The sequence below is a fragment of the Uncinocarpus reesii genome, genomic scaffold, assembly GCF_000003515.1.
Source record: "Uncinocarpus reesii 1704 scaffold_1 genomic scaffold, whole genome shotgun sequence".
In the NCBI taxonomy this organism is placed as follows: Eukaryota; Fungi; Ascomycota; class Eurotiomycetes; order Onygenales; family Onygenaceae; genus Uncinocarpus; species Uncinocarpus reesii.
Genome location: NW_003052500.1, coordinates 6,552,039 through 6,579,915, shown reverse-complemented (window position 1 = coordinate 6,579,915; position 27,877 = coordinate 6,552,039). Strand labels below are relative to the sequence as shown.

The window sequence follows — 27,877 nt, the reverse complement described above, 5'->3', positions numbered from 1 at the left end:
ATCATTCAGACAGAAGTACGGAGTAGGAACAGCTGCTCTGTGCCTATCCTGGATAGACCAGGGCACTGCTAACTGGTCTTTCGCAAGATACTTCGTCAAACCAAGGCTGTCCGCGCCACCGGCAATCTAGGGAGCCAGGCCCGTATAGTGCCAGTACTTCGGACTAAGCCGATCCTCAGCTGTGATTTTGCAAAAAGCTGAAGACATTGTCCCACGGAACTGGTCGTGGCTATCGTTTCCCGGTCCGGTGTGAGCCAAACTATAATGATGCATCTAATTGGGAAAGGCCGAGCAGAGCAGTCTGGAATCTCTGGATGCGACTCGATGATCACAGAGATGAGCACCAACCCCACTCAAGCTGTCATCTGGCCATGGTGACACGGCGTCGACAACTAGGTGAATTATACTATAAAATCGCATTAACCTGCTTCTTGCTCTCGTGAAACCATTGGATTTCTTTCGACTCTTATTAGGATTGAAGGGACAAGCAGAATCCCTGACTCAACAATCTCGTGGCAATCACCCTTTCAGCACAAACCGCAATGACTAACTCCGTGGACGGTACGTCTCAAAATGGGAGGCCAAAAATGATGCTTCGCGGCCCAAGTAGTCCACCGAACGAAGAGAAAAACCCCATCGACAAATCCCAGCCTCCGCCGCTGTTCCTCGGCACCAAGAGAAGACTCCCCGAATTCATACTCACAGACAAAGTTGTCCTCGTTTCTGGAGCGGCGAGGGGCCTTGGGCTGACTCAAGCCGAAGCCTTGTTGGAAGCAGGTGCCACCGTATATGCACTCGATAGGCTTGAGGAGCCAGTAAGTTATAAAGAAAGATTCGTCGCTCAAATATACTAAAACTGGTCATAGTCACCAGACTTTTATCGTGTTCAGAAGCGTGCTGTTGAGGAGCTCGGTACCAAGCTGTACTACCGTCGTATCGATGTTCGAAATACGGAAGAGCTCCATAATATTGTTGAGGATATTGCCAACGAGCAAGGGCGTCTGGATGGTTTGATCGCAGCAGCTGGTATTCAACAGGAAACACCAGCTCTTGAGTACACCGCCAAAGATGCCAACAATATGTTCGAAGTTAACATTACCGGGGTTTTCATGACTGCACAAGCAGTTGCAAAACAAATGATTCGTTTCGGAAACGGCGGAAGTATTGTCATGATCGCAAGTATGAGCGGCACCATCGCAAACAGAGTACGTATTCTCACACTTTCAACCAAGGAGCTCCCCGCATGCAAACATAACAAACACGCGATGCCAAGCCGATGACTAACCAGTGACTAGGGGCTGATTTGTCCTGCATATAATGCAAGCAAGGCTGGTGTGATTCAGCTTGGCCGTAATCTCGCTGCGGAATGGGGTCCCTTCGGAATTCGTGTCAACACCATTTCCCCGGGATATATCGTCACGGCCATGGTCGAGCAACTCTTTGTTGAGTTTCCGGAACGCAAGGTCCAGTGGCCCAAGGAAAACATGCTTGGTCGGCTCAGTGCACCAACCGAATATAGGGGCGCAGCGGTGTTCTTGATCAGCGACGCAAGCAGTTTTATGACTGGTAGCGACTTAAGGATTGACGGCGGACATGCTGCATGGTGATATTAATGAAATGATGAAGACGACATGCCCTGGCTTGGACCGGTTTAAGCGGGAGTTAGGTAGTTGAATTGAGGCCCTTTTCTTATCATTTTATTGTGTAAACTACTATGTAGTTAGTTATTGATTGCATTGTCGAGTAATAATACCATCAGATCACTCTCGTCAGGAGGATCTCTGTTTTCATATTTGGGCTTCGCTCTAGCTCGCATAGCTGCGTGCGGGATTGCGTCACCTCTCAATGCATGTAACCACCAGGGATCAATCTCGAACTAAAAAAAGAAGCAAGTGCACGGTGCCCTTGTTCGATTTCCTCGAAGACCTTCACCGACGAGGAAAATGCATTCGCCATCCAGGTCTCCAAACCCCGCTGTTCAAAGGAGGCGTGCTGTAACCGGCTGATTGGTCAAGAGTCCCTTCTTGAGCTCAGCCATCAGTGGGATGCCAAGTGGCTCCTCAGTTTGAAAACAATCTGGCTGCCTCGCGGAAGCTTGACAAGGCCGCTGGAAGATGCCCTGGCGTTAACAGTGATTGGATTAAGCGCTCCCTTTCTTTGAACAGTTCCGCAAGGGTATCTTCATCAAAAAGTGGACATTGAAAAGCAAGAAAACCCCCACCTCTTTTCCTCCCTCTGTTGCCAGAGTCAGCCTTGCGTGCGAGGCTGGGCCACCCCATCTCTTTTTCCGCAAAAGAAGCGGGCGGGCAGCGCAAACAGAACCGGTTTGATGTCAAATGAAATCATTGAGCTTGCACTGGACGGGTAATTACAGGGTACCGGGACACAAGGCCTTTGAGCAATTCGCCCAAAAGTGACCTGTTTTGCGCCTGAAACCCAATTTGACAGGAAGGTGCAAAGTTCCCTTTGGAAGGTTGTTGTTTTGTGGGGTTGTGCCCCACTAGCTAAACCGAACCTTCCCTCAACAACATCAACGCCCGTTCTTTCCCTTTCTTGACTTGTTGACCGCCGCTGGCACCTGCTCGTTTGGCCATTGCTTGCCTTCTGTGGGATTGCTCCTTCCCGCCCTGCAAGCAAAGCTGACAAAGCCCACCTCCCTCCATCTCCGCCGTCTTCTTCTCGCTTTTCCAGCCATCTTGATGCTCCCTGCCGCCTTTCTTCCTTTCAATCTTGCTACGACGCCTCTGCTCATTGTGGGCAGCCTGGCATATAAATCCTTCTCAGCCTTGACGTTTCTGTCGCTCTTGAACATATCTTACTCAGGATCCAATTCGTCGATATTCCTACCAGACTCCAGCCTTACCTTGACTATTTGATTCCTCCTGCATCCATCCTATTCAGTTCATAGTTCGTTTATCTCGCAGATTGTTGGTCTCTTTAAAACATGTCTTTTCGAGGCGGCCAACGCGGACAAGGTCAGGGAGGACGCCCTTCACCACGCGGCAATGACCGTAATAGAGGCTCACGGGGCGATCGTGGCGGCCACTACGGGGGTCATAGCCACCATGGAGGCCAAGGTGGCGGCGGTCGTGGTGGTCGTGGCGGGGGTAAACCCCAAGCTCCGGTAGAAGTTTTCAAGTACGTTTTCCATTGATGCGCCTCTCTTGTCTCTGCCATGCTCACCAGATTTGAAGTTCCCCAGTACCAGCTGCACTCGACGGACCTTCCAAAGCCATCGAGGACCGATACGATGCGAAGATGCGTGAGCCGGGTCTTGACTCGCTCTCCCTAGACCGACAGTATCCCCTCCGTCCCGGATATGGAACTCGCGGGGACAGAGTGCTCCTCTGGGCGAATTATTTTGCGTTGACTGCCAAACCAAACGTGGACCTTTACCGCTATAAAATTGAGGTCAAAGCACCAGCGAAGACTCCCGAACCAAAAGGGAAAAAACTCAAGAGAATCATCGAGCTGCTTTTGGAAGACCATTTTCAGGAGTTTCGTGATCGTATTGCGACTGATTTTAAAGCAACTTTGATTTGTCGGGATTCCCTCAAATTCGACTCCAAAGTTTACGATATTCAATATCGCGCGGAAGGCGAGGATACGCCGCCTCCCAACCCAAAAGTTTATCCAGTCCGTGTCCTCTTTACCGGCACTCTTAGCACCGCGGACCTTTTGAAATATCTATCATCTGTGAATCTTAGTGAAGCATTTGGTGGCAAAGAGGAGCTTTTGCAGGCTTTGAACATTATCGTCGGTCATAACCCTAAGACAACATCCAATATGTTTAGTGTCGGTGCAAACCGCCATTATCCACTGGGAAATGCTGCAGAGAGATATAACCTTCAAGGCGGTCTCGAAGCATTCAGGGGCTATTTCGTTAGTGTTCGCCCGGCTACTGGCCGACTTTTGGTCAATGTTCAGGTCAAGCACATTGCTTGTTTTGCCGAAGTTCCGCTGGCTAGGCTCATTGAGATGTTAGGCGCCCGCGGGTACCAATTGCAGCGAACCTTGAAGGGTATACGGGTTCAACTATCACACCTTCGCCGAGTTAAAGGAAACCAGCGAATTCCAAGAGTCAAAACCATTATCGCCCTTGCATCTCCACAAGATGGCCGAGGTCTAGACCACCCGCCACGAGTTGCGAAGCCTGGGGCAGGGCCAAAAAATGTCCACTTTTACCTAAAAGGAACCCTACAAGCAGGGCCAGCAAAAGCTACACCTCAAGCCACAAAAGGCAAAGCTGGTAAAGCTGCACAAGGCGGAGATACTAAAGACCACGGTTATATCAGCGTCTACGACTACTTCAAGCGTATGCATAACGTCGGCGATATGAATGAAGCGATGCCTGTTGTCAATGTTGGAACGTCACAAAACCCAAGCTACCTTCCAGTGGAGGTCTGCCGTGTTGAACCTGGGCAAACTTCTAAATCTAAGCTAACCCCCAGGCAAACACGAAGCATGATTGACTTCGCGGTCCGAAAACCTGCGGCTAATGCAAAGTCCATTACCGAAAGAGGGACGCAGGTGATTGCGGCCGCCCCGAACACTTCACAGTTGTTGGTAAGGCTTTTGACTTTCTTTGCCCCCAACTCAAAAATCATCTGCAAATGTCTTCTTTTTTCGTGTACTAATGAGCGAAATAGTCCAATATGGGTCTCTCAATTAGTCCAAACTTGATCACCGTTGGTGGTCGGGTTTTGACGGGGCCTAATGTTCGGTATAAAGCAACTTCAGTCCAGCCCAAATTCGCAAGCTGGAATTTATCAGGCGTTCAATTTCCCCGTGGAGCCTCACTATCCCAGTGGACTTTCCTCTTTCTTCGCGGGCAACAGCAAAATGACAAAAACCCACGTTCAATCGCCGAAAGCTTCAGGGATGTTGCGCGAAAGCACGGAATGACGGTTAGTGAGCCACTAGCGCCCATTTGGCTTGACCACCCTTTCACTTCCAACGAATCCCCGGAGAGTTATGCGGCCAAAGTTGACCGTGCTTTCGACCAACTTCTGGCGAAACATCGTAACATTAGGTTTCTGTTGGTCATGCTGCCTTTTGAGGACTCAGCTATCTACAACAGAGTTAAATTTCGAGGAGATATTCAAAATGGAATTCACACGGTTTGTGTGGGTGACAGAACTGGTGGCATTCAGTCCTTAGCCAATATCGCCTTGAAGTTTAACTTGAAACTTGGTGGTGCAAATCATGTCCTTGACCCTCCGAAATTGGGACTTATTGGGGAAGGGAAGACCATGCTTGTTGGTATCGATGTCACACACCCTTCACCCGGCTCTTCATCGCAAGCTCCTAGCGTTGCGGCTATGGTTGCAAGCGTTGATAAAGATCTGGCACAATGGCCTGCATCAATCCGGTTACAACGTGAAGCAAAAGCCGAGATGGTCGATGAACTAGAAGAAATGCTTGAATCGCGACTTCAGCTTTGGAAGAAGTATAACAACGCTTTTCCCGAAAATATCATTGTTTATCGCGACGGAGTCTCTGAAGGGCAATACACGCGAGTTTTAGAAGAAGAGCTTCCTCGTTTGCGCAAAGCATGCGAACGCGTTTACCCGGCCACATTGACAAAGAACGGTCTACCACGAGTTTCCATTATCATTGTGGGGAAACGTCACCATACAAGGTTCTACCCGGTTACCACAAACCAAGCCGATAAAAATTCCAATACAGTCAACGGGACAGTCGTTGACCGAGGTGTTACCGAGGATCGCCACTGGGATTTCTACTTGCAAGCTCATTCAGCTCTTAAAGGCACTGCACGGCCCGCCCATTATTTTGTCATTCTAGATGAAATATTCCGGGCGCGGAAGAATGGACCCCCTACAGCAGACGTACTTGAAGATTTGACTCACAATTTGTGTTACTTGTTCGGCCGTGCGACCAAGGCTGTTAGTGTTTGTCCCCCCGCGTACTACGCTGATCTCGCTTGTGAACGTGCGAGACGTTACCTCAGCGGCTACTATGATGCAAGCCCTGCAGAGTCTATCGTGTCTGGGGAAACCGGTCGAGGCCCAAGTGAGAATGAAATAAAAATCCACCCAAACCTTGAAAATTCGATGTTTTATATCTGAGTTCGAAGACCTCGATACTTATGATTTTGTCGTGCTTTAAGTGTATCTGCTTCCAAATTGCTTATCACGCAGAATATTATTTACATGTTTTATCAAGTGCAGCTTTTACCGTGGCATTTGTAGTATCCTCCAAGCTTTGTTTTCTCTCCGGGAGAAATGGGGCCGCTTTTCCTCTCAGAAAAAAGTGAACTCTTAGTTTAAATAGCCTTCCTGACATAACTCACTTAGATCCATTTCGAATACTATGGAGAAGTCCAACCAAAATTGCGCTTCCAAGAGATTGACTTGTAGCTTGACGACCCTGCCTTCGATTATCAAGGCCGATGAATTAGATCTCAAGAAGGGTTAAATTCGCTCCTTTGGTCCCCTTTGACACATTGGTATCAAACACCCATCACTTGTTCGATAGCGACGTTGTTATGCCAACCCAGCAAAGGCAAAATAAAAAGAGACAGAAGAGCCCTCTTCTAATGTTGACTACAGAGAAAGAGGCCAGCGTGTTCTCTCTATCTGACCTCGCCCACCACCCCTTTAGTCCCTAGCTTGCCCACCACACCCGCCTTTAGCCTGAAATGTCTCTCAATCAGATCCGGGCTCACACCTTCCCTATCCCTCATGGCAAGGACTTGCTGTATAGTAACCACGTCGAGGAACTGTCTGCCCTCATGGCTTCGTTTTCCGAAGGATTCGAGCTCCTGCTCGGCGAATCTAGCGAGGTTAGAGCGGGCAGAGAGGGTTTGGATTGCGGGGCTGGGAGGCGGTGGAGACGAGGTGGAGGAGGAAGATGAAGATGAAGACGGCGTCACGTTTTGGCGGTTGAATGTGCTGGAGTGGGAAAAGGTTGGGTTAGGGATGACGGGGCCTATGGAGCGGAGGGAGGCGGCGAAATGGGGATCGCGGGCGTCGAGGTCGATGGCTGGGGGAGGGGGGTGGGTATGTTAGTATTTTCTTGTTTGGTCTGGCATTTTTCGAACGAAACGGGTTTTGGGCGGGGCAAGGGTTACCTTGGGATTTTGTCTGGCTTGGTTTCTCGTTGGAGTGGTAGATTGGGCCCTGTGTTTTCTGGGGTGCTGCTGCTGCTGGTGGCTGCTGCGCGTGCGGTTTGGTGGTGGTTGTGGAGGGGGAAGGCTGCTTGGGGTATTGTCGTCGACTGGCTGCTGAGGCTGCAGCCCGGGCAGGTTTGGATGCCGAAGCGCCCATGTTGCCTGAGTCTCTCACCCGCCAGGAGAAGAGGGCATTGCGATTCCAAGTCACGGTTAATGACGATGCTTGCGGCCAAGGTTTTCCGCTGCTATTGCGCAGACTGTGATTGGCTCGGGAGCTCGGAGAGCTACTACGGGGCACCAATAACACTACTGTGCATTTCGCTGGTCGATATGATGGAAACCTGGATTTCTGAGCAAACAAAGAATAATCCCTATTGTCCCTACAAAATCGAGTTTAACCTTTTTGACACCAACTCCATGCCTATAACTAGCCGTGAGAATAAACAGATAATTTACATCATCTCCGATCTAGGAGACGCACACCACCATGGTCTCAACAATATGCTGGTGTCCAACCTACCGAAGTCCTGCAAATCGTCGTTCCTGAACCTCACCTAAGGCACGGCTGCCACTGACAACAGTCACCGCGCCTAGCGCCAGGAAGACAGGAAGAGTCTGGAAAAGATTCCAGGAAGTGTAATACATGAAAAAAACGGCTTCCAACCCAAATATCGACGCGACGAAAATAGAATGGGATATCGGGGAGGATTTCAGCGCAGCCGGGAGCTGATGGAGATTCGCACCAAGATACAGCCACTAAACTCTGAATCAGCTGGAGTCTCCTGCGCTTAAATGCCCTCTACTTACCAAACCTGCCAACACCGGGAGAGCCGCAAGTACAGCAACAACGAATGCCAACGATATAATAATCGGAGGGCTTTTGGGGTCTGATTTGAAGATATGGTGGATCTCATCGAGCTTGCCGTATCTGAGGGTTTCGACACGCGGGAGAGGCTCGTCCGGGTTTCGCTTAATGGAGAGCCGGAATGCCGGGCTATCATAGCCCAGGGCAGAGCCAAAAGAAGCTATTACGATATTCGCATCGAGAGGTTTCTCTGACTTTAGTAGTTGGATAGGTAGATCTTTGTGCGTCTAGAGAGCAGGATTTAGTCACTGTTGACGGGGTTCGCAGACTAATAGAGCGCTGACCAGTTCCAATCTAGCTTTTCCATTGTCCTTGATCGCCAACGGATAAGAAATGTCCAAGCCCGATTCAGCATCTTTAAGCAAAAGGAACGCCTGATGCGGTTTCTTTGGGGCGCGGCCTTCTTGCGCGGTGAGGAGGAGCTTCAACGTGTCCGCTTGTCCGAGCGGGATTGGTTTCGAAAGTGGCTTCTTATCTAGTAATCTGGACAATACAGTCAGCATAATTCTGCTTCCCCCTCGAATGTGGGTTTCGAACTTCTCTTTCAATCCTCCACCGACCCCAGCGCCCTTTTGCTGAATTGACAGCGTGGCGTCACCGAAGCCCCAACTGGCGGCTGCTAAAGACGGCTGGACGCCGGCGAGCGCCAAAAGGCCGAATTGGATCACCGCGGTAAGGTACATTCTCTCAACAGACTGGTAACGAACGTGCAAACTTCGGGTATGTTTTGATGCGATGGGCAGCTGCTGGTCTCCACGTTCCGCTCCCAAGCTTCTATATTCGGCTTATGTAACTTATCAGCGAGGTGCTTTTAGTTTCAACTACGGAGTACTAAAAATAGCTTGATTGTGGAAAAGGGGAATTCCAGAGTTATCATCATCGCGAACTATTCATTCAGCAATACGGAGTATAGACATGTACGGTCCGCGACTGCCTTCGTTTATCTCGTCCTTTTTCTAGGCTCCTTGCAAAGCCCTGGATTTCTATCGACCGCTTGGAAAACTTGATCTGCATGAACTGCTAATTGTTACTTAGTGTAGCCAGGAGTCTCCCACCCCTAACTAAAGCACTTCTGCTAGCTCATAGATCATGGAGATATAGGCTGGACAAAGCTCACTGGTGCCGGAGGCGGTGGGTGTGCAAGTACATTCTTCCGGCCGGACGTCAGCGAGGAAGCTCCGAAAGAGTTCGAACAGAAGTTCAAGGATTTTCGAGATAAAGGACGATTTTAGGTACTGACGAAGAGAAGGGCGAAGAGTTGAACCAAGAGAGGTTCGAGAACGCTGTCGATCGTATAGCAGCTCGAGATGCTCGCGGCTCGCTCAGCCATTATCCTTCGTAGTAGTAGATTGGAATAGAAGGTCATTGATCTCAGGGACCGGTACATTTGAGGCGCTATCCAGGAAAAAGAAAGGTATGCCTTTCATATGCTCCAGGCAGCTGTTCTGTACAGCTCAAGTCACTGTCTTCTCTCGGTCTTTGACAGCTCTTTCAAGGCCATAGCCACTAGGGCTGTCACCTCATTTATCAATGTTGGCACTTCTATCACAATCCTTGTGTTGAAGTATGGCCATATTTTGACGGCTCTCTGCCATACCACCCCAGCAGTTGAGCAGCCTACCCAAATATGTGAAATCCATATTGTGTACTCCGTAATGGGCACTCTCATCCCCTAGGCTCTGTCCATGTGAGCCTTGATCCAGTGATCACCTTCCCATGTAGCAACATCCACAACAGGTTGCTAGCCTTAGGGATCCTCAGTGTATCCCTTAGTGCCTTCCACAGTTGCAGGGCTTGGACCTTGACTCCTCTCTTCTGTCAGTATGCTTCAATCAAGTCTGTGGTCTTATCTGAGTCTCACAGCTTGGCCGCCATCAACCCCTTACATAGTCATGTATGTGGTGCCTCCCCCAGTCAGTCCCAGCAAAACCACACGTAGTCAGTCAGCGTCTTGGTTCTCACCCAGTCTCCTTGTTCCTGCAGGTCTGGCAACCATTCCTCTGGGAGCTGCTGAATGAGCTGGTGTATGGCCTTCACTTGACTTGCTTGTCGGGCTGTTAGGATGCCATAGTTCCTCAAATGATTTTTTCCTATTATTCGCCGCGCGACCCATTCCTTACAAACCTCGTGCCATGTGCTGAGCTGCTGATATAAGCACTCCTCCCTCAACGACTGCCATCCCAGGCACTCGACGGGCAGCCGTTGAAGAGGGTGGAGGATGATTAGCCGGTGTGGTGTGGACCCCTGATGCCGACTCCAGATGCGGAATGGCGCGGACTGCACTTCCGGTGGCGTTCTGCCGGGGGAGGTGCCTCCCTGATACTTCACGATGCTTGCTGATTCGCGCGGGCAACCAAGTACCAGTACCTAGGTCAAGTCATGGGGGGGCTTTGGCTTAGCTTGCCAAGCTTTCGTGATCCTGTCCCCGAAGGTTTCATCACCCGCTAACCCCAAACGGGCACTGACTAATGCAGGCGTCAAAGTACCAGTACTTTCGCCTCGTCTGAGCTGCTGGACGACTACGGGAGAGATGTTGATTCACCGGGGCATGGGATCCGGCGCGGATATTGTCCTGTTGGCATCAGACATGTCGACTTGGCTTTGATACATGTGTGAATTTTCGAGGAAGCCGGCCGGGGGAAGCGAGCAGATCCGCCAGTCATTGTTCTTCGTCAGCTCAAATTGACGCGGTGGTTAGGTACCTCTACATGTGGAGCATGGTGGTCATGCAGTGACTCCCCAGCCCGCTGCCCATTATTACCTTTGCATCCTCAGATGTCAGTCCCGTCATGACCTTCTCTCACCTACACTCTTATCGTCCCTTCTACTACGCCTTTCGTCCCCCAACAAACATATTTCTGTTGTTTGTCTCTTCATATATATATTATTTACCTCCTATTTGGCACTTATTTTGATACTTTGAATCTTTCTAACCTGTCTTCCATCGTGGACTTCCGGCTTATCATCCTCGCTATCTCTTGTATCGTATTGTATCCCGAATACATCATCGCCGTACCTTGCGGGCCCAGCATCACTCTATCCAACTCAGTCTCCTGGTATGTCTAAAGAGCTCCTATACCTGAAAACAATTCTGAATATGTTTTTACTATCTCACATCACTTTTTGGTTTATTTTCTGTATTGTTCCCTTATCGTATGCCGTTGACTCGCTCCGTTTCCGGACCAGCTTGGGCAGAGGAAGCTTAGATTAACACTTGGGAAGGCACGTTGTTTGCTATGATCATTTGCTAACCTATTTGCTCTGATCAGGAACAGTGTGCACCTTTACTATCTTGCGTCAGAAGCCTTACAGCCGCGTTATTGCTGTCATTTACTCTTGCTGCTATCCACGAGCGAATTCATCCCAACATCGCCCATTCTGAGCTAGAATTATTCGCTTGCCCCTAATGGGCCCGTGCTACGGGGTATTAGGACTACTATCGCTGCTGAAGGCATAACGAGGGCTGTTTAGGTTTACAAACCAACACGCTTCCGGGACTCTGATCATGGCTACACTTCAATCACCTAAGATGGGATCGAGACAGGCAAGGGGGGATGGAGAGTCAAGAGATATGATCCTTGGAAAATATATCAAGATTGAGGAGATCGGCCGTGGTAGTTTCGCGACTGTCTACCAAGGTATCCATAATGTGAGCTGCCTCTTCCATTAGGTTTCCTTGCCCCCATTTCTCAAGAAGGCTCTGTGGCCAATGGGCGCTGGATAAGCCTGCACTGGACATCGATGCCACCTTATTATCAGCAAAATGCTTGAACTTGTTTGCTGACAAGCATGTGTTAGAAATATCGGTCTTGTGTGGCCATCAAGGCGGTGAACATAGGCAATCTCAACCAGAAACTTAGAGAAAACTTGAAGTTGGAGATCGATATCTTAAAGGGCCTTCAGCACCCTCACATAGTGGCTCTCATTGACTGCGACGAAGCGTCGACTTCATGTATCCACCTAATTATGGAATTTTGCGCCCTCGGCGACCTCTCCCTCTTCATCCGCAAGCGCGATACATTGGGTAGGCACGAACTCACGCGGGATATGATAGCAAAATACCCCAACCCTCCCACCGGTGGCTTGAATGAAGTCGTTGTTCGCCATTTTCTCAAACAACTTGCCAGTGCCTTGCAGTTCCTACGCTCCCGGGATCTAATCCATCGTGACTTAAAGCCCCAGAATTTGCTGCTTAATCCGCCCCCGAGCTCGTATGCCAAGGGTCTTCTTAAGATAGTTCCATACAAGACTAGAGATGACTCTTACACACCGGTGGCAGGAATCGAGTCGTTACCAATGCTCAAGATCGCCGACTTTGGGTTCGCACGGTCATTACCGGCTACCTCGCTCGCAGAAACTCTCTGTGGCTCGCCTCTTTATATGGCCCCAGAGATTTTGAGGTACGAAAAGTACGATGCAAAAGCCGACCTCTGGTCCGTTGGCACTGTCTTGTTTGAACTGGTAGTTGGAAGATCACCATTTAGGGCTGGCAATCATGTCGACCTGCTCCGAAAAATTGAACAGGGCGAAGACAATGTCAGGTTCCCAGCTCAAATCGAAGTGTCAGCTCCGTTAAAGAAATTGATTCGAAGTCTTCTTAAACGGAACCCGGTGGAACGAGTCAGTTTCAGGGACTTTTTTGAGTCGTCTATCATCAAAGGAGACATCCCAGGCCTAGTTGAGGAAGATCTGCTAGCCCAGAAAGAGCGAGATTCCCGTGTGGCCCTACAGACTGCACAACGAGATGCTTTGCCCTCTCGTTCTCAAAGTGATGGGAGGCTAGATGATCGTTCACCCGCTAAACCTCGACCGCCCTCAGGAAATTTTGGTCGTTTATCTACAAGCCCATCTTTACGTCGCGCTGGGAGCCGAGAAAAGCTCGATCTACAACGTGTAGCGGTTACAGCTCGAAAGGGGAGTGTGCCTTCTGTTCCTGGTTCTCCTAACCGGGAAGAACTCCGTGATTTCAATGCAAAGGCAGGGAATGCGGAGCTTCCAGAACGACCTACTCTATCAAAAGGCAGAGATATGAAAAGAAGAGGCCTATCTGAGCCGCAGTTTGATGACAATACTGTCTCTGAAAGGGATCGGGCCGCGCAGGATGTGGCGTTCGAGCGCGACTACGTTGTGGTAGAGAAAAGAGCGGTGGAGGTCAATGCCTTTGCTGATGAACTAGCTGCAAGCCCCCGTTTCCAACAACAACATCAACAGGCGATAACAAAACAAACTGGAGCTATTGTTCGCCGTGCAACTACCACCGCCACCCCTCAGTCATCCACCCCTCCTCGTGATGCTGTGTCCCGGGGAGTGGTTGGTGCTTACAACAGGCAGCGCTCGGGGTCTTCGCACCAACGTCACAATTCGTATGATCGAAGATATGGGCCGAGTCCGACGTCCGCAACGTCGGCCATTTCCAAAGCACTCAATATGGCTAGTGGACGGCTTTTTGGTGTCAGCTTTTCTCCTCCCTTAGCTTTAACCAAAGCTGGAAGATCGCCTCCTTTAGGATATAATGCGTTTCCTGCGTATCCGCTTGCTCAGGGTAGCCTTGTCGTTGTTGGGGATGGAGCTAAAGTTCAGCCTCCACTGGACGAGGATACCAAAGTCTTGCATATAATTGAGGAAATCGCAACCCGTAGCGATGTCGTCTATGGATTTGCCGAAGTGAAATATAAACAGCTGGCTCCTCTAACTCCTTCTATGCAAGCCGACACTGCCATCAAACCCGTGATCAATCCCGAAACGGCGGAAATAGCTGGATCTAGCGATACTGGGCTGACGGTTGATGCCACGTTCACATTGTCAGAAGAAGCTCTTGTGCTTTATGTGAAAGCCCTCTCATTACTGGCTAAATCAATGGATATTGCCGGAGCATGGTGGGCCCGTAAAAATCGCGGGGAGACTATTGCAACTCTACCAAGCGTAAATGTCGGACACCGGGTGAATAATGTAGTGCAATGGGTCCGAAACCGCTTCAACGAAGTACTTCAAAAGGCTGAATATTCACGACTCAGGTTATTAGATGCCCAGAGACAGATCCCCGCTAACCACGCGTATCAAGTCGGCCATGTTGGGCGTATGTCTGTGGGAGGCCTTGCTCATTCCTCAGACCAAGTTATCATCAGCTCTGGGATCACGGCGGAGAGATTGATGTATGATAGGGCCCTTGAGATGTCCAGGACAGCTGCAATTAATGAACTTACCGGTGAAGACCTTCCTGGTTGTGAGATCGCGTACATGACCGCGATACGGATGCTAGAGGCTGTCCTGGAAAGCGACGAGCTTCCTCAATTAAGCAGTGATCGCTCGAGTGAGGCTACAAATACGATGTCCAGTGAAGAAATCGGGGAGATCAATGGTATACAAGGTGAAGACCGGGAGGTCGTGACTAAGTGTATGTTTTTGCGCTCCTTTAATGAATGGCGTAGTAAAGTACTAACTTTTTGAAAGTGGTTTCCAGTATACGTGTTCGACTTACAGCCTTGAAAAAGAAAATTGCGCTGATGACCAAGAGAACATCGGCTCCTCCTATCGTGTCACCTCCAAAACACCAGCCCTGCCAATCCCCCGTTGTGTCTCAAGATTCGTCCAGGTAGACGTCTTCTGTCCAATTATATCAACTTCTCTACGCGAGGTTTCCTAGAGACTGCAACGAGACAATTGGGCAATCTAGATGTCTAAACACTTGGGGTCCTGCCTCGTATCCCATATCGAGCGAAGCTTGTGCTACACAGAGTAACTATACTATGTGAATATGCCAATGCCTGCTTCCAGTTCTGCCTAGGTTTCGACACTTCTTCCCCACATACCATCCAAACCTTTCAAGGGGCAACTCGAGAAACCCAGTTGAAATGAGTTGAAATTCGGGAATGGCCATCTAGCTATTGACGAGCTAACTTACCATCCGTTTTGCTTCTAATTTTGTTTTACTCCTCACGTTTATTTGCACCGTATCACTGGTGATCTCTTCCTCTTCGTCTCTTATAGATTCAAAGTGACCGCCGTATTTCGACCAGCTGTTGAAATAGCACTATTTCTATATCTACCGCTGTCGGTTGTCGACTGTTACCTCTTTTCTAACAGGAAGATCGTGCTACCTTTACTCTAGCTTGCATGGCGTCTGGTGCCTTTCATTGGTATTATGGAAAACCGGCTAAACAGGGCACGGGAGAATATGCTTTACATTTTGCCGTTTTTTATACTGGGAGTTTGACAAATAGGCAATTACGGAGTTAATGTCGAGAGATGGGAAGAAGAATGTGAAAAACTCGAATTTCCCCGTCTACACTCCATTCCCTCTTTCCTGATGCCGTCATTTTTTTTTCTCTGACGCCCCGGCGTTTGATTCTTAATTTCCTTTCTGTTTTATATCAATGATCTTCCCCATCTTGAAACTCGGCGAGATGACTTGTTTTGGTACTTGGGGGTGCGGTTGAGTTTTGAGGTTCTCAATTGGAGTCAGAGATTGCGACAGACAGTATGGACTTGGGTGGCTGGCGGCTCTCGTTGCCGCTGCTGATGATATTTATGCTATGAGGGATGTGGATTTGTGGATTTACTCTTTGCTATGGAGGATTTGGAGTCTGCCTTATTATTCAAGGTATCATTCATTCAATATTATACTACTTTCGCGATTTTGCCATGTATGGCTTATTTTTTGGGCTCTGTGAAAGTGCCTGCAATAATCTATCAAGTGTTCGCAGGTCTCTGGTTCTTTCTCCCTTGAACTTGGTATCGAATACGGCAACTCCAACCCCTACAACACTTCATGTGTGCCGGTGACTATCGCGAAACATTCAAAAACTGCAGCCCTGGGAATCCGTTTTTCCCCCCGGATTGCCATTCAAAGGCTATCTCTGAACTTCCAGATGGCCAATATGCAGAACAATGAGCTTGATATCTTGTCATTTGGCAACGGTAGTGACCTATCAACGCTGGTTTCGTCCGAATATGCATCCCATCGGACTGAAAAGAGCAAGCTGTCCCACGAATTAAATCCCGATAATTTGGACAAGCTAGGTAGGTGCAGTGGTTTTGATTCTCATCAGGTCCCGAGCTTTGTTTTACTAACCGATATTTCATAGATACGACAAGATCATGCGTATCTGATAATATCCCAGAAGATCGAAGGCAGATCGGAGTATTCACGGCTACCTTCTTGGTTTTCAACAGGATAATAGGCACCGGAATATTCGCGACACCAAGCACCATTCTAGCGTTGACGGGAAGCGTCGGAATGTCGTTGACCGTTTGGTTCGTAGGGATGATCATCGCGATGGCGGGTACGGCTGTATATCTGGAGTTTGGGACCGCTATTCCGGTGTAAGTAGAAGATTGCCCTTTCAGCCGTTTTGGTGATATGAAAATTGACGTGACGCTGGTAGGAATGGTGGTGAAAAGAACTATCTAGAATATGTGTATACTAGACCAAAATTCCTAGTGACAGCCATATACGCTTCGTACGCCTTGCTCCTAGGTTGGGCTGCAGGAAATAGCGTTATATTTGGCGAATATCTACTCCACGCTTTTGGGGTAGGTGTCAATCGATGGAATCAGCGCGGCATTGGGTTGGTTTGCATCACTGCCGCGTTTTTGATCCATGCTACGGCGGTGAAATGGGGGCTCCGGATTCAAAACGCGTTGGGTGTTTTGAAGCTAGTTGTTATCCTTATTATCGCGATTGGAGGTTTGTTGGCGTGTGCTGGATTCGTGAATATCGAGCCTCGCAACTTCGAACATCCCTGGGGCGATAGGCCACCCACGCCATATGGCCTCGTTATGGCCCTGTATAACGTGATCTGGTCGTATGTTGGCTATTCGAATGCAAACTATGTATGTTGCGCACTTCGTTTCTATGGTTTAGGTATTAACGGTGTTTTCTAGTGCTTAAGTGAGACTCACAATCCGATCCGAACCCTGAAAATAGCAGCACCTGTAGGTGTGACCATGGTTGGGGTTTTGTATTTCCTTGTGAATATCGCATATTTCGCTGCCGTTCCAAGGGAGGAGATGCTCGAGTCTGGGAGAACGCTCGCTGCGTCCTTTTTTCGAAACGTCTTCGGTGTTAAAGCAGAACGAGCCCTATCTACTTTCGTCGCCTTCTGTGCCTTTGGAAATGTATTGGCCGTTTTGTTCTCCCAAGGTCGAAGTAGGTCTTTATATAGGAACTGTGAGTGGTGATGCGATCTAACGTTGTTGCAGTTGTTCAAGCGCTCGGACGAGAAGGGGTTTTACCATTCTCGTGGTTCTGGGCGAGCAACAGGCCATTCAACTCCCCTGCAGCTGGGCTGTTCGAGCACTATCTCATCTCTGTGGTAGTTATGTTGGCACCGCCTCCAGGGGATGCTTACAACTTTCTATTGAAGTGGGTTCACCCGCCTGCATTTCACTGCTTAAGGCTAACAGTTAGCAATTGACAGTCTCATTGGATACCCTCTTTCTATTGTAAACGCACTGGTTTCTGCGGGACTCATTCATATCTACCTTCGCCCTGCCCGTTATCCGACATGGTCTCCTGCTATTCGCGCTACCTTGCCTGTCGTCGCTTTCTTCTTCATTTCCAACGTATACCTGGCCGTGGCACCGTTTGTTCCCCCGCCAAAGGTGGACAATGTTTATGAGCATCTGCCGTATTATATTCACTGTCTCGCAGGCTTGGCGATATTTGCGCTTGGTGCTTTATATTGGATCATGTGGGCCAAAGTTCTTCCATGGATGGGAGAGTATCGACTTGACGAAAGATTGACTGTTGGGCGTGACAGTTGGACGCGAAAAATAGTTCAACGAGTCTCAACGGCTCCGGAGTTGGGAGATCAAGGGAATAATGATGAAAATATGTGGCATGGGTGAATAAGTGGTTAACTGCGTAATCATCGATTTAGATCATTTTGGGCGCTAGGATTGAACAAATTGGCTTAAAAGATGGACAAGTACGGAGTATAGAAATATGAAAAACGAATAAGTTCGAGAAAAATTTATAATACAGCCACAACGTAATAATAGAAAAATGTTCCAGGCTCCTATGGGGAACAGTCCTTGATCAAAGCCGATTGATCCCCTCAAACTTGCTGGTAGACTTTATCTGGCAGGAAATAACTAGCGAACTTGTACTCCACTAGCTATGGAAGAAAGACAAAGTAGGGTAGACATAAGTTCATGGTATCCTGCTGTCAACGTCTTATTTCTCGATATCCAAAATCTTCACAAGAATCTTTAAAAGTATCATAAGTCAAGAGCCGTGCTTGGAACACACAAGAACAGCTTTGATTCAGAAGACGAATCTTTCCTGTTTAATGGCTTCCGTTACACACAGAAGACGGACTGGAATTGTTCGCTTCGAACTTGACAAGGCATAGAGAGCATGCGAGCCGATGTCATGGTCACTTGCATCAAGCCGCCTGGCTTTCCCTGGCACGTCATTTGTCAAACCGGTTTCTAGACTCCAACCTTTATGGCTGATCGACTTGGGAGGTAGACGAGGATCGAGGCCAGGTGGAGGTCTGAACGAAAAGATATGACGGCATCTATGGGTGTGCCTGCGGCGTTGGCGTGCAGAGGTGGTTGACTGGGGGTAGACACTCAGATGGAACCGACTCCTGGATATAATCAGCTCACATGGATTTGAGCGAATCCTGCGCTGAGCTTTGTGATTTTTTTCCTCAAGGAGTCGGTTTTATGATCCAACATGTTGCGTCAGGTGTTGCTTTGCAACGAGCAAGCCAGGCGCTGGAACACTCAGTGCTGGATGCCTGGGCTGGGATCGAGCTCGTTCAATCATCTCAGTTTCGAGTTTAGGGACCCCTGATGGAGCCCACACTCTACCGATTCGATACAAGCAAGATGAAGGAAGACACGGTCAAAAACGGTGGCCCATCTTCCTCTGGAGAGAAGAAAGAAAGAAAGAAGAGGGAGAAAAAAGAGGAGGCCCTTTTTGTGTCGTGGCCTCGGCTAGCAGCTGAGTCATCCAAAGTTTGGTGGGTGGCTGTGATTGGTCCAAATAGTGCTCAATTACATAAGCAGCTGGAAGCTTGTGAAAAGCTGATGAGTTGCCGCATTCGGCAATGCAGATGCAAACGGGAAGGCGAAAGCGGCAGACAAACAAACAACCGCATTGTAATTGAGAGCCCATTGATTGCATTCAGCTCTTCTCGGCTGCTGTGTGTGCTGTCGCTGCGACAAGCCCGCTGACCGCCGTCATCAGCGAGGTGCTTTGTAGCTTTAGGTTTGCCTGCTCGCTGGGAGACTTGGGTTGGGGTGTGTTGGTGCAGTCGAAGGGTCGAAAACGGGATCCTTATTTGCGGGCCATCGTGCGAATTAACTCTGTGGGTGACGCGGTTGTTGGCGGGACATTTCCAACTAGCGGTGTCCGTCATCGACTCCTGGTGATCAGATGTTACCCCTCCACCGCAGACATGTTCACTCGGTCGTGAATATAGTCAAGCAACGCCCGCCCCGTTCAACTCGACTTGTTACGCCGTATCGATTCTCCTCCTCTGCTACTCGATCTGCCTTAGGCAATCCAGGCAATTTCAGATACCTTTCTTCCTGTTTTGGCACCAGAACGACTTCTAAACAGCCCAGCTTACCCCACCTTCGAGCTATTCCGCGTGCCTCGCTTCTTGGTCCTCGCCAGTTCAAGAGATATTGCTCGTGTCGAAAAATGTGTCACGCAATGGGGGACGAAGCTGCCGGAGGGGCTGCCTCCATCGCGGCCAATCGTGAGATTTTGCCTGCCAACGTCAAGCCGGTCCATTACGATTTGACTCTAGAGCCCGACCTTGAGAAATTCACTTACGAAGGAACAGTGGTCATAGAGTACGCTGGCCCCTTTTCTTTTGCTTTGGGCTGGCCTCTTCTATTTTATTGGCAATGTGAACGCTGGCTGATATTAATATGACCCATAGTCTTGATATCGTCGAGGACAGCACGTCTATTACCCTCAACTCTGTGGACCTTGACATTCATTCGACCACAATCATCCCGGAGAATGGAAGCGAGTTTAAAGCGTCTTCCATCTCGTTGGATAGCGATAAGCAGACCGCTACCGTCAAACTTGACCAGACAATGCGTGCCGGATCCAAAATCAAGATGACGCAAAAGTTCTCCGGGAAACTGACTGACCACATGGCTGGTTTCTATCGATGTTCGTACAAGGATGCCGCAGGCAATACGAAATATATTGCTTCCACGCAAATGGAGCCCACGGATGCTCGACGGGCTTTCCCGTGTTTTGATGAGCCGGCGCTGAAAGCACACTTCACTGTTACGCTCGTTGCGGAGAAGAACCTAACTTGCCTAAGCAACATGGACGTCGCTCACGAGAAAGAGGTTTTGAACGCCGATGGCAAATCGAAGCAGTCTGTGACATTTTCCAAGTCACCGCTCATGTCGACCTACCTGCTAGCTTTCATCGTGGGTGAACTCAAATACATTGAAACCAAGGCCTTTAGGGTACCTATCCGTGTTTATGCAACTCCCGATCAAGACATTGAACATGGCAGATTCTCGCTAGATCTAGCTGCGAGAACATTGGATTTCTACGAGAAAGCTTTCGATAGTGAATTCCCACTTCCCAAAATGGACATGGTCGCGGTCCCAGACTTTGCAGCTGGTGCAATGGAGAACTGGGGTCTGATAACCTACCGAATTGTGGATGTGCTGTATGACCAGAAGACTGCCGGTGCCGCAACCAAGGAAAGAATTGCTGAGACTGTCCAACACGAGCTTGCTCACCAATGGTTTGGGAATTTGGTGACCATGGATTTCTGGGACGGTTTATGGCTCAATGAAGGGTTTGCCACATGGATGTCTTGGTATTCTTGCAACAAGTTCTATCCTGAATGGAAAGTATGGCAGAGTTATGTTGTGAACGATCTTCAACAGGCTCTATCACTTGACGCCCTGAGAAGCAGCCATCCAATCGAGGTTCCTGTGAAACGAGCAGATGAAATTAACCAGATCTTTGATGCTATTTCTTACTCCAAGGGATCTGCGGTTTTGCGTATGGTTTCAATGTATATGGGCGAAGAGAAATTTCTGGAAGGCATTCGGCTGTATCTTAAGAGACATGCATATGGGAACACAACCACGTCTGATCTGTGGGCAGCATTGAGCCAGGTGAGCGGAAAGCCCATTGAGGCCGTGATGGAGGTTTGGACAAAGAAGGTTGGATACCCCGTCGTTACTGTGCAAGAAAAGCCAGACCAGAAGGTTATTTCCATTAAACAAAACCGCTTCCTTCGCACTGGGGATGTGAAACCGGAAGAGGATACGACAGTTTACCCTGTTGTTCTACGATTGAAGAGCAAAAAGGACGTAGACGAAACTGTCATGTTAACCGACCGCGAGCAAGACCTCAAATTGCCAGAATTGGACTTCTTCAAGCTCAATGCCGATCACTCAAGCCTTTTCAGGACCCGCTACAGTCCCGAGCGGCTTGAGAAATTGGGCAGAGATGCCAAAGCAGGCCTCTTAAGCGTTGAGGATCGGGCCGGAATGATTGCTGATGCAGGTGTTTTGGCCGCGTCCGGGTACCAAAAGACTTCGGGAAGTCTTTCTTTACTTCAAGGATTCGATAATGAGCCGGAATTTGTGGTGTGGAACGAGATCCTAGGAAGACTGGGTGCTGTTCGCAGTGCGTGGATTTTTGAGGATGTCCAAGTTAGAGACGCACTGAAAACGTTACAGCGTAAACTCACCAGTTCGAAATCTCATGAACTTGGCTGGGAGTTCTCTGAGAACGATGGACACGTTCTGCAGCAATTCAAGGCTTTGATGTTTGGATCAGCGGGGGCCGCTGGAGACCAAAAGGTTCTTGAAGCCGTGAAGGATATGTTTAGCCGTTTTTCGTCTGGCGACTACTCGGCTATCCACCCTAACCTCCGTGGGAGCGTGTTTGACCTTGTACTCCGCAACGGCGGAGAGAAGGAGTACAATGTTATTCTTGATCGATACCGAAATGCCCCAACATCGGCCGAGAAGAATACCGCACTTCGCTCCCTGGGAAGTGCGCAGCAGCCGGAATTGGTCCAGAGAACCCTTGACCTGTCGCTTTCGGACGAAGTGAAGGCACAGGATATCTACATGCCACTGGCTGGGCTCCGGGTGCACCCCACGAGTATCATTGCGCGATGGGAATGGCTGAAGAATAATTGGGAAGCCGTGGTCAAGCGATTGCCGCCTGCGTTCTCCATGCTGGGTACTGTCGTGCAGCTCTGCACCGCAAGCCTGTCAACCGAGGAGCAACTGAAAGACGTGCAGGAGTTTTTCAAAGACAAGGACCAGAAGGTTAGTGTGATTTCTTCTTGTGCTTTCATTTGCAGACAACGCTTCATAAATCTAGGTCTCTAACAACGATAAATAGGGTTTCGACCGCTCGTTGGAGCAGAGTTTGGACTCCATTCGGGCAAAGGCTGGTTGGCTCCGGCGCGATAGGGACGATGTTAAGTCGTGGCTCGAGTCTCACGGATATCTTGGAGAATCAAAGCTCTAGGAAGTGGACTCGTGGAAGTTTGTGGGATAGACACTGGGTTTACTGTATCTGATGCCGTGTACAGTTCGTGCATTGCATAGGGCCAAAAGGACAGAGAAATGGCGGCAGGCGGTTATTTGATTGGAGATTTACTCCGTAACTAGCTCTAAGGACAGAAATAATACTAGACCTTTCAACTCTATCTCGAGGCTGGCTACACACACACACACACACACACACACATCTAAAGACTAAAGCGAGCATGTGCAAATTGACCCTGACTATTACGTAACCCTCCTCTGCACGTGGCCGCCACAGCCAAGTGCCGGCCAGCCAATCAGAGGGCAACGTGGCTGGAACGAGTGGCCGGCAGTTGTTCTTCCGGCTCTCACGCTCATCGCGACATCTGGCGGGTTGTTTGACAGACGGGATCAGATGGCCTCTCGCTTCGGGTCTCGCTCTCCGTTTCTGCGTTACTTGCAGCTGGTTTTTGGATTCCATTCACTTTGTGTAACTTGCTGATGCCCTTCGTTGCTTTCATTCGCGTTTTGGTTGCTGCCGTGAGCTGGACTCGGTGATATATCTTCACTTGCTCTTCCATTTCTTTTCCTTTTTGATGATGCCCACGATCGTTGTTGAACGCTCCTTGCCAACTACATTCATTTCAACTCTTTGCTGTGTGGTTGTGGAGAGGTGCGAGATTTGAGACTTGATACGGGGGACCCAAAGCCTGGACTTTATTCTCACAATGGCGCATGCTGGTGACCGGACGGCCTTGCTGTCATATCAGGACGATGAGGAGTCGGTTGGAACCACCCCTGCTCAAGTTGAAGCGCCAGTCGAGCGCAATCATCCAACTAAAAGGCAATTCTTCTCAAAGTACGGTAGCAGGGAGTCCTTGATCACTCTCTTGAAGTTGAATGTCGTTACTATTCTGACTACTATCATGCTGATTGTGATCTTTGGTGGGCTCTTGATGCCGTTGTATGATCTCTTTCTTTTCTATCCCATGCTTGGAAGTTGTGCTGATTGCTAGCTCGCAGCGTCTCGCGACAAGTACTCAACAGACGAGGGCTTGTTTGCAACACCATTGAGCTTGGCTACCAATGCAACCAGGAGTACGCGCATCTCTGGGGCCAATACTCCCCCTATTCTTCCTTGAAATCCAAGTCTACTATTTCTCCGGATGTGCCTCCTGGCTGCACCATCACCTTTGCCCAAGTGCTGTCGCGACACGGAGCAAGGCACCCAACTGCGGCAAAGACCAAGATCTATGCAGAGCTCATTGACCGTATTCAGAAAACTTCCAAGTCCTACAAGGGTGATTTCAAGTTTCTTGAAACGTTTCGATACCCATTGAAAAGCGACGAAATGACGGAATTCGGGGATACTCAATTGTTCAACTCCGGGGTTAAATTTTACCGGCGATATCAAAACCTGGCCAAGGGGATCAAGCCTTTTATTCGAGCTTCCGGATCACCCAGGGTCGTCAAGTCAGCGGAGAAATTTATCGAAGGATTTCATCGATCCACTGTCCTCGATCCTGAGGGAGCTGGAAAGGGGACTCCCCCTGTGGTCGGGGTGGTTATCCCCGAGGGGCCATCCAGCAACAATACCCTCGATCATTCTATATGCGAGACTTTTGAAAAGGATAAATCCGGTAAAAACATGCAAACGATATTCCTCAAGAAATTTGCTCCCGGGACCCTCCAGCGCGTGAAATCTCAACTTCCAATGGCAAATATCACCATCGACGACATCCCTTACCTCATGGATCTATGCTCATTCCATACCGTTGCATTAACTCCGGACGCGAGCACAATATCCCCATTTTGCCGCCTGTTTTCCTCTGGCGAATGGATTGATTACGACTACTACCAGTCGCTGGGCAAGTACTACCACTACGGGCCGGGAAATACTCTAGGACGCGAGCAAGGAATCGGTTTTACCAATGAACTGATCGCCCGTCTCACGAATACACCCGTTGTGGATAATACAAACACAAATCGGACCCTTAATGATAACCCAGCCACGTTCCCCCTGAACGCCACACTATACGCAGACTTCAGCCACGATAACACCATGACTTCGATCTACGCCGCCATGGGTCTGTTTAACCGGACGAATCCTCTCCCAGTTGATCGTGTGCAGACTCCAGTGCAGTCAGACGGGTACTCTGCCGCCTGGACCGTGCCATTTGCCGCCAGGGCGTACATTGAGAAAATGAAATGTGAATGGTCGCCGAGGAAGGATGACGAGTTCGTCCGGGTCCTGCTAAATGACCGTGTTTTCCCGTTATATGGGTGTAGTGTCGATGCGCTGGGACGGTGCGAGTTGAAGGATTGGATCAAGGGGTTGAGCTATGCTGTGAATGGTGGGAAGTGGGAGAGCTGCTTTGCTCGGAATCCAGCTGTTTGATGGCTGGCGGTGGAGGTTCGGACTTTGCTTTTGAGCTTCAATCGCTTTTTCTTTGCATTCTTTTATCGATTACGAGTGACGAAATCTAACATGAAGAAAATGGGATGGGTTATGAGGAATGGGACATGGAGTCATTGTATTATCTTCTTCTATTCATAGCACATGATTATTCTAGCAGGTTATTGTACAACCCCTTTACGCACATGGCTTTCGGATTTGCAACGCATTGAAAGTGGGCTTTGACCATGGCTTTTGAGAAAAGCCATTCCATCCCTCCTTAACTTCAAAAGAGTTGAGAAAATATGACACATAGGAGAGGAGTATCGTGAAATGCATGCCGTCGCCAAACACCAAGCCGCCATTTGACCAAGCCTAAATGCTATATAATACACCCAAGCGCCTTTAGAGAAACCAACGAGGACATGCTATCAACACGGTGAGAAAATAAGAACTTTCCAGTTTAGTATTTCCCGTGCAGTTCAATGCGCTTGTACCTAATTCCACAAATCGAATGACGATCAGCTTGTAGTGCTCTCATTTGATGTTGAAATATCTGAAGGCTGGTTTGACGGTTCTGCTGGTGAAAAGGCGTTCACTCCCGGTAAGCTTTTGGGTTGTCGATCGTAAAACACTATATAAGAAAGATGCAGTTAGTCGATCTGGTTATCCATCAAACGAAGCTTCCAAATGTTGTTATCGCATTGCTCACCTCGTTCGTATAATGCGTAACTGGTGTATAATAGAATAGGCAGTGCGACGATCGTTGCTGTCCACCTGAAATATCTCATATTTAGCTCGTTCAGACTCTCACACAGCTCCTAACAAGGGAACTGCATACCTCCTCGCAAAGCTTCGATACTGTTTTGTCTTTCGAATATCCTGTACCGCCGGGTTTGGTTGCATTGGCATGCTCCTTTGCGCCCCAATCCGTGTGATCTGATCCATATTTCGTACTACAGGAGAGGACTGCTTCGTGCCGGGTTTGAAGCTGTTCGTCGGGTCGGGGAGGATTTGGCGTGATTTGGAGATGGAGGATGCCAGCTTGGACGCAGGGGATTTCCCGCCGGCGGATGGTTGTGTCATGATTGTTCAGAATCTGAAGGCTCGGTGGGTTAGGTTTCTGCGGACCGCTTCCTTTTGCTATTTGCTTGATCCCTGATTGTTTGCTTCGGCTTGGGATTCTTTGGCGAGACTTGCCCGACGGTCAAATCAGCGTTCCTTCTCGTCCTTCCCTCTGTTTGTTGTAGACCTGGTTTGCGCTGCGGAACTGGATAGTTAACTTGACTCCCCGCCACTTCTTGCGCAGAGCAACGGTTGCGAAAAAACTCTTAGCCTGCGCCAATTGATACACACCGCAAATAACTTCTCTTGAGATAAAATGTTCCAGGCTCCTGCGTCTTCCTTGAACCTCTGCTCGCTGCTTTATTCTTCCACCGCGGTTGCAGGAGCTGCTGATTGATGTCCTTGCGCTGGATTTAAGTTGGCCCGGAGCCTTTCTTGGCCGTTGATCAGCGATGAACTTTTTTTGCTGCGGGTTTCGACTTTCGACGTCCTGCGTTTCTTCCTCTAATTCTCGAACTGGTGGACAGTGCGGTATGATTAGAATCATACAGTGGTGCAGCAGTTGTTTTCTCAGATGCTGTCGAATTGACAATGTTTTGCTCACATTCAGCCATAATGGAAGGATACGCCTCCACATCCTTGACTTCTCTCCTTTTGCTCCCTGAAGCCTGACTCTACATATACTATGGAAGACAAGTCCAGCCTACGAGCTTTATAAAGAACTGGCTGTCAAGGGATAAACCGTTGCTTAAAGTCTTGATTTGGTTTCTCACCAGCTCCCATCCAAAGGACATATCTCCTTGCAATTAAAAGCCAAATCTCAAGCTCATTGAACGAAATAACAAGTCCATTTTCATTATGGACCTCCCTCTTGGGAGATTGTGATTAAAGCAAATCTTTAAAGAAAAAAGAAAATAAACCCCGGCCAAATGATATCCCGCCCATTTCCCAGACACATCGCCGTTACTCCAACCCCTAACGCCTAATTCCGTCCATTAGCTTCAATACAACTTACCAAGGTGACAAGTACATACCATTTCTGGCCCCTTCCGCAAGCCTAAGTCTGAAGACTTGCATAAAATGCCCTTCGACGGGCCTCCAAATCCACCTCCAGATTGAAATCTGGAGCCAATGCTGTCGAGGCCAGCTCGAGCAGCAGGCAAACCGCCCGCTCGTCTTCCTCTCTGAGGACCGTTAAAACTGGTCTTTCGACCACTTGGCTCTCTATAGAAGAATCTTCGTAAGTTCATTTATCCTTAAAAGCAGTGATTTTTTTTTTTTTTTTTGGGGAATTCTAATATAGCTTACTGGCCTTCTTCCGCTTGCCATTAGCCGCCCGCGGCTGTTTTGGCTTCGGATTCGCCTTTCGCCTTGCCGATTCCTTTAATTCGGCCACCTGGCTATGCGGAGCCATGGTGAAACCGGCCTCCCTAGCCCGCTGGGAGGGCTTTCTGACACGAGTTGATGCTCGAGCCATTTCGGAATCGATAAAAAATATTTTATCTTTTTTTGAAAAGATTTGAGAGGAATCAAAGTGGTGGTGAATATTATGGAGGCTTGAGGACGAGAAGGATCCAAGAAGGAGAGAACTGCAAGATAGTAAGTAGCTTTATATACCTATGGGTTATGAGCATAACACACCTCTCATACCATCTCTCAATATGATGGCAATTGATCAGTCAATAATATATATAGTATTTATTTTGGTATGTTAGTGAATCCATCAGTATTGTACTGTTGTGGATGTCAATAGGGATCCCATTCAAGAGAAGTCTCACGTTGTATGAAATATGCGAGTCAAAACTCACTGCTTTTCAATGCCATAGGGTGATATTATTTATCCGCCATTGTTGAACTGGCTGTGCAGAAAGTCGATTGATAATCGAATCCCAACTGTACCTAGAATCAAGGTAAAGCAATTGACAAT

The 27,877-nt window shown here is 48.8% G+C and overlaps 11 protein-coding genes across 11 annotated transcripts; 6 read left to right on the top strand and 5 right to left on the bottom strand.

Annotated features, from left to right (window-relative positions):
* Positions 1 to 590: 590 nt before the first annotated feature.
* UREG_02477 (uncharacterized protein) lies at positions 591 to 1,607 on the top strand (the record flags this gene model as incomplete). The annotated part of the gene is made up of 3 exons (XM_002542915.1): positions 591 to 815; positions 867 to 1,205; positions 1,296 to 1,607. The coding sequence occupies 3 exons, from the start codon at positions 591 to 593 to the stop codon at positions 1,605 to 1,607; spliced, it is 876 nt and encodes a 291-aa protein (XP_002542961.1).
* Positions 1,608 to 2,944: 1,337 nt separating this feature from the next.
* Positions 2,945 to 6,089, top strand: UREG_02476 (uncharacterized protein; the record flags this gene model as incomplete). The annotated part of the gene is made up of 3 exons (XM_002542914.1): positions 2,945 to 3,138; positions 3,195 to 4,566; positions 4,650 to 6,089. 3 exons carry the CDS (start codon positions 2,945 to 2,947, stop codon positions 6,087 to 6,089), a joined length of 3,006 nt encoding a protein of 1,001 aa, XP_002542960.1.
* Positions 6,090 to 6,595: 506 nt separating this feature from the next.
* On the bottom strand, positions 6,596 to 7,289 carry UREG_02475 (uncharacterized protein; the record flags this gene model as incomplete). The annotated part of the gene is made up of 2 exons (XM_002542913.1): positions 6,596 to 7,005; positions 7,094 to 7,289. The coding sequence occupies 2 exons, from the start codon at positions 7,287 to 7,289 to the stop codon at positions 6,596 to 6,598; spliced, it is 606 nt and encodes a 201-aa protein (XP_002542959.1).
* A 614-nt stretch (positions 7,290 to 7,903) lies between these two features.
* Positions 7,904 to 8,683, bottom strand: UREG_02474 (uncharacterized protein; the record flags this gene model as incomplete). The annotated part of the gene is made up of 2 exons (XM_002542912.1): positions 7,904 to 8,227; positions 8,285 to 8,683. 2 exons carry the CDS (start codon positions 8,681 to 8,683, stop codon positions 7,904 to 7,906), a joined length of 723 nt encoding a protein of 240 aa, XP_002542958.1.
* A 2,822-nt stretch (positions 8,684 to 11,505) lies between these two features.
* UREG_02473 (uncharacterized protein) lies at positions 11,506 to 14,486 on the top strand (the record flags this gene model as incomplete). The annotated part of the gene is made up of 3 exons (XM_002542911.1): positions 11,506 to 11,649; positions 11,799 to 14,394; positions 14,461 to 14,486. The coding sequence occupies 3 exons, from the start codon at positions 11,506 to 11,508 to the stop codon at positions 14,484 to 14,486; spliced, it is 2,766 nt and encodes a 921-aa protein (XP_002542957.1).
* A 1,382-nt stretch (positions 14,487 to 15,868) lies between these two features.
* UREG_02472 (uncharacterized protein) lies at positions 15,869 to 17,849 on the top strand (the record flags this gene model as incomplete). Its single annotated transcript, XM_002542910.1, has 6 exons — positions 15,869 to 16,019; positions 16,085 to 16,322; positions 16,385 to 16,832; positions 16,884 to 17,148; positions 17,202 to 17,364; positions 17,420 to 17,849. The coding sequence occupies 6 exons, from the start codon at positions 15,869 to 15,871 to the stop codon at positions 17,847 to 17,849; spliced, it is 1,695 nt and encodes a 564-aa protein (XP_002542956.1).
* Positions 17,850 to 19,671: 1,822 nt separating this feature from the next.
* Positions 19,672 to 22,491, top strand: UREG_02471 (aminopeptidase 2; the record flags this gene model as incomplete). Its single annotated transcript, XM_002542909.1, has 3 exons — positions 19,672 to 19,814; positions 19,904 to 22,286; positions 22,363 to 22,491. The coding sequence occupies 3 exons, from the start codon at positions 19,672 to 19,674 to the stop codon at positions 22,489 to 22,491; spliced, it is 2,655 nt and encodes an 884-aa protein (XP_002542955.1).
* A 727-nt stretch (positions 22,492 to 23,218) lies between these two features.
* On the top strand, positions 23,219 to 24,888 carry UREG_02470 (3-phytase B; the record flags this gene model as incomplete). Its single annotated transcript, XM_002542908.1, has 2 exons — positions 23,219 to 23,349; positions 23,514 to 24,888. The coding sequence occupies 2 exons, from the start codon at positions 23,219 to 23,221 to the stop codon at positions 24,886 to 24,888; spliced, it is 1,506 nt and encodes a 501-aa protein (XP_002542954.1).
* Positions 24,889 to 25,406: 518 nt separating this feature from the next.
* Positions 25,407 to 25,971, bottom strand: UREG_02469 (uncharacterized protein; the record flags this gene model as incomplete). The annotated part of the gene is made up of 3 exons (XM_002542907.1): positions 25,407 to 25,519; positions 25,598 to 25,617; positions 25,727 to 25,971. 3 exons carry the CDS (start codon positions 25,969 to 25,971, stop codon positions 25,407 to 25,409), a joined length of 378 nt encoding a protein of 125 aa, XP_002542953.1.
* Positions 25,972 to 26,092: 121 nt separating this feature from the next.
* On the bottom strand, positions 26,093 to 26,564 carry UREG_02468 (uncharacterized protein; the record flags this gene model as incomplete). Its single annotated transcript, XM_002542906.1, has 2 exons — positions 26,093 to 26,466; positions 26,555 to 26,564. The coding sequence occupies 2 exons, from the start codon at positions 26,562 to 26,564 to the stop codon at positions 26,093 to 26,095; spliced, it is 384 nt and encodes a 127-aa protein (XP_002542952.1).
* Positions 26,565 to 27,007: 443 nt separating this feature from the next.
* UREG_02467 (uncharacterized protein) lies at positions 27,008 to 27,427 on the bottom strand (the record flags this gene model as incomplete). Its single annotated transcript, XM_002542905.1, has 2 exons — positions 27,008 to 27,174; positions 27,259 to 27,427. The coding sequence occupies 2 exons, from the start codon at positions 27,425 to 27,427 to the stop codon at positions 27,008 to 27,010; spliced, it is 336 nt and encodes a 111-aa protein (XP_002542951.1).
* Positions 27,428 to 27,877: the final 450 nt, after the last annotated feature.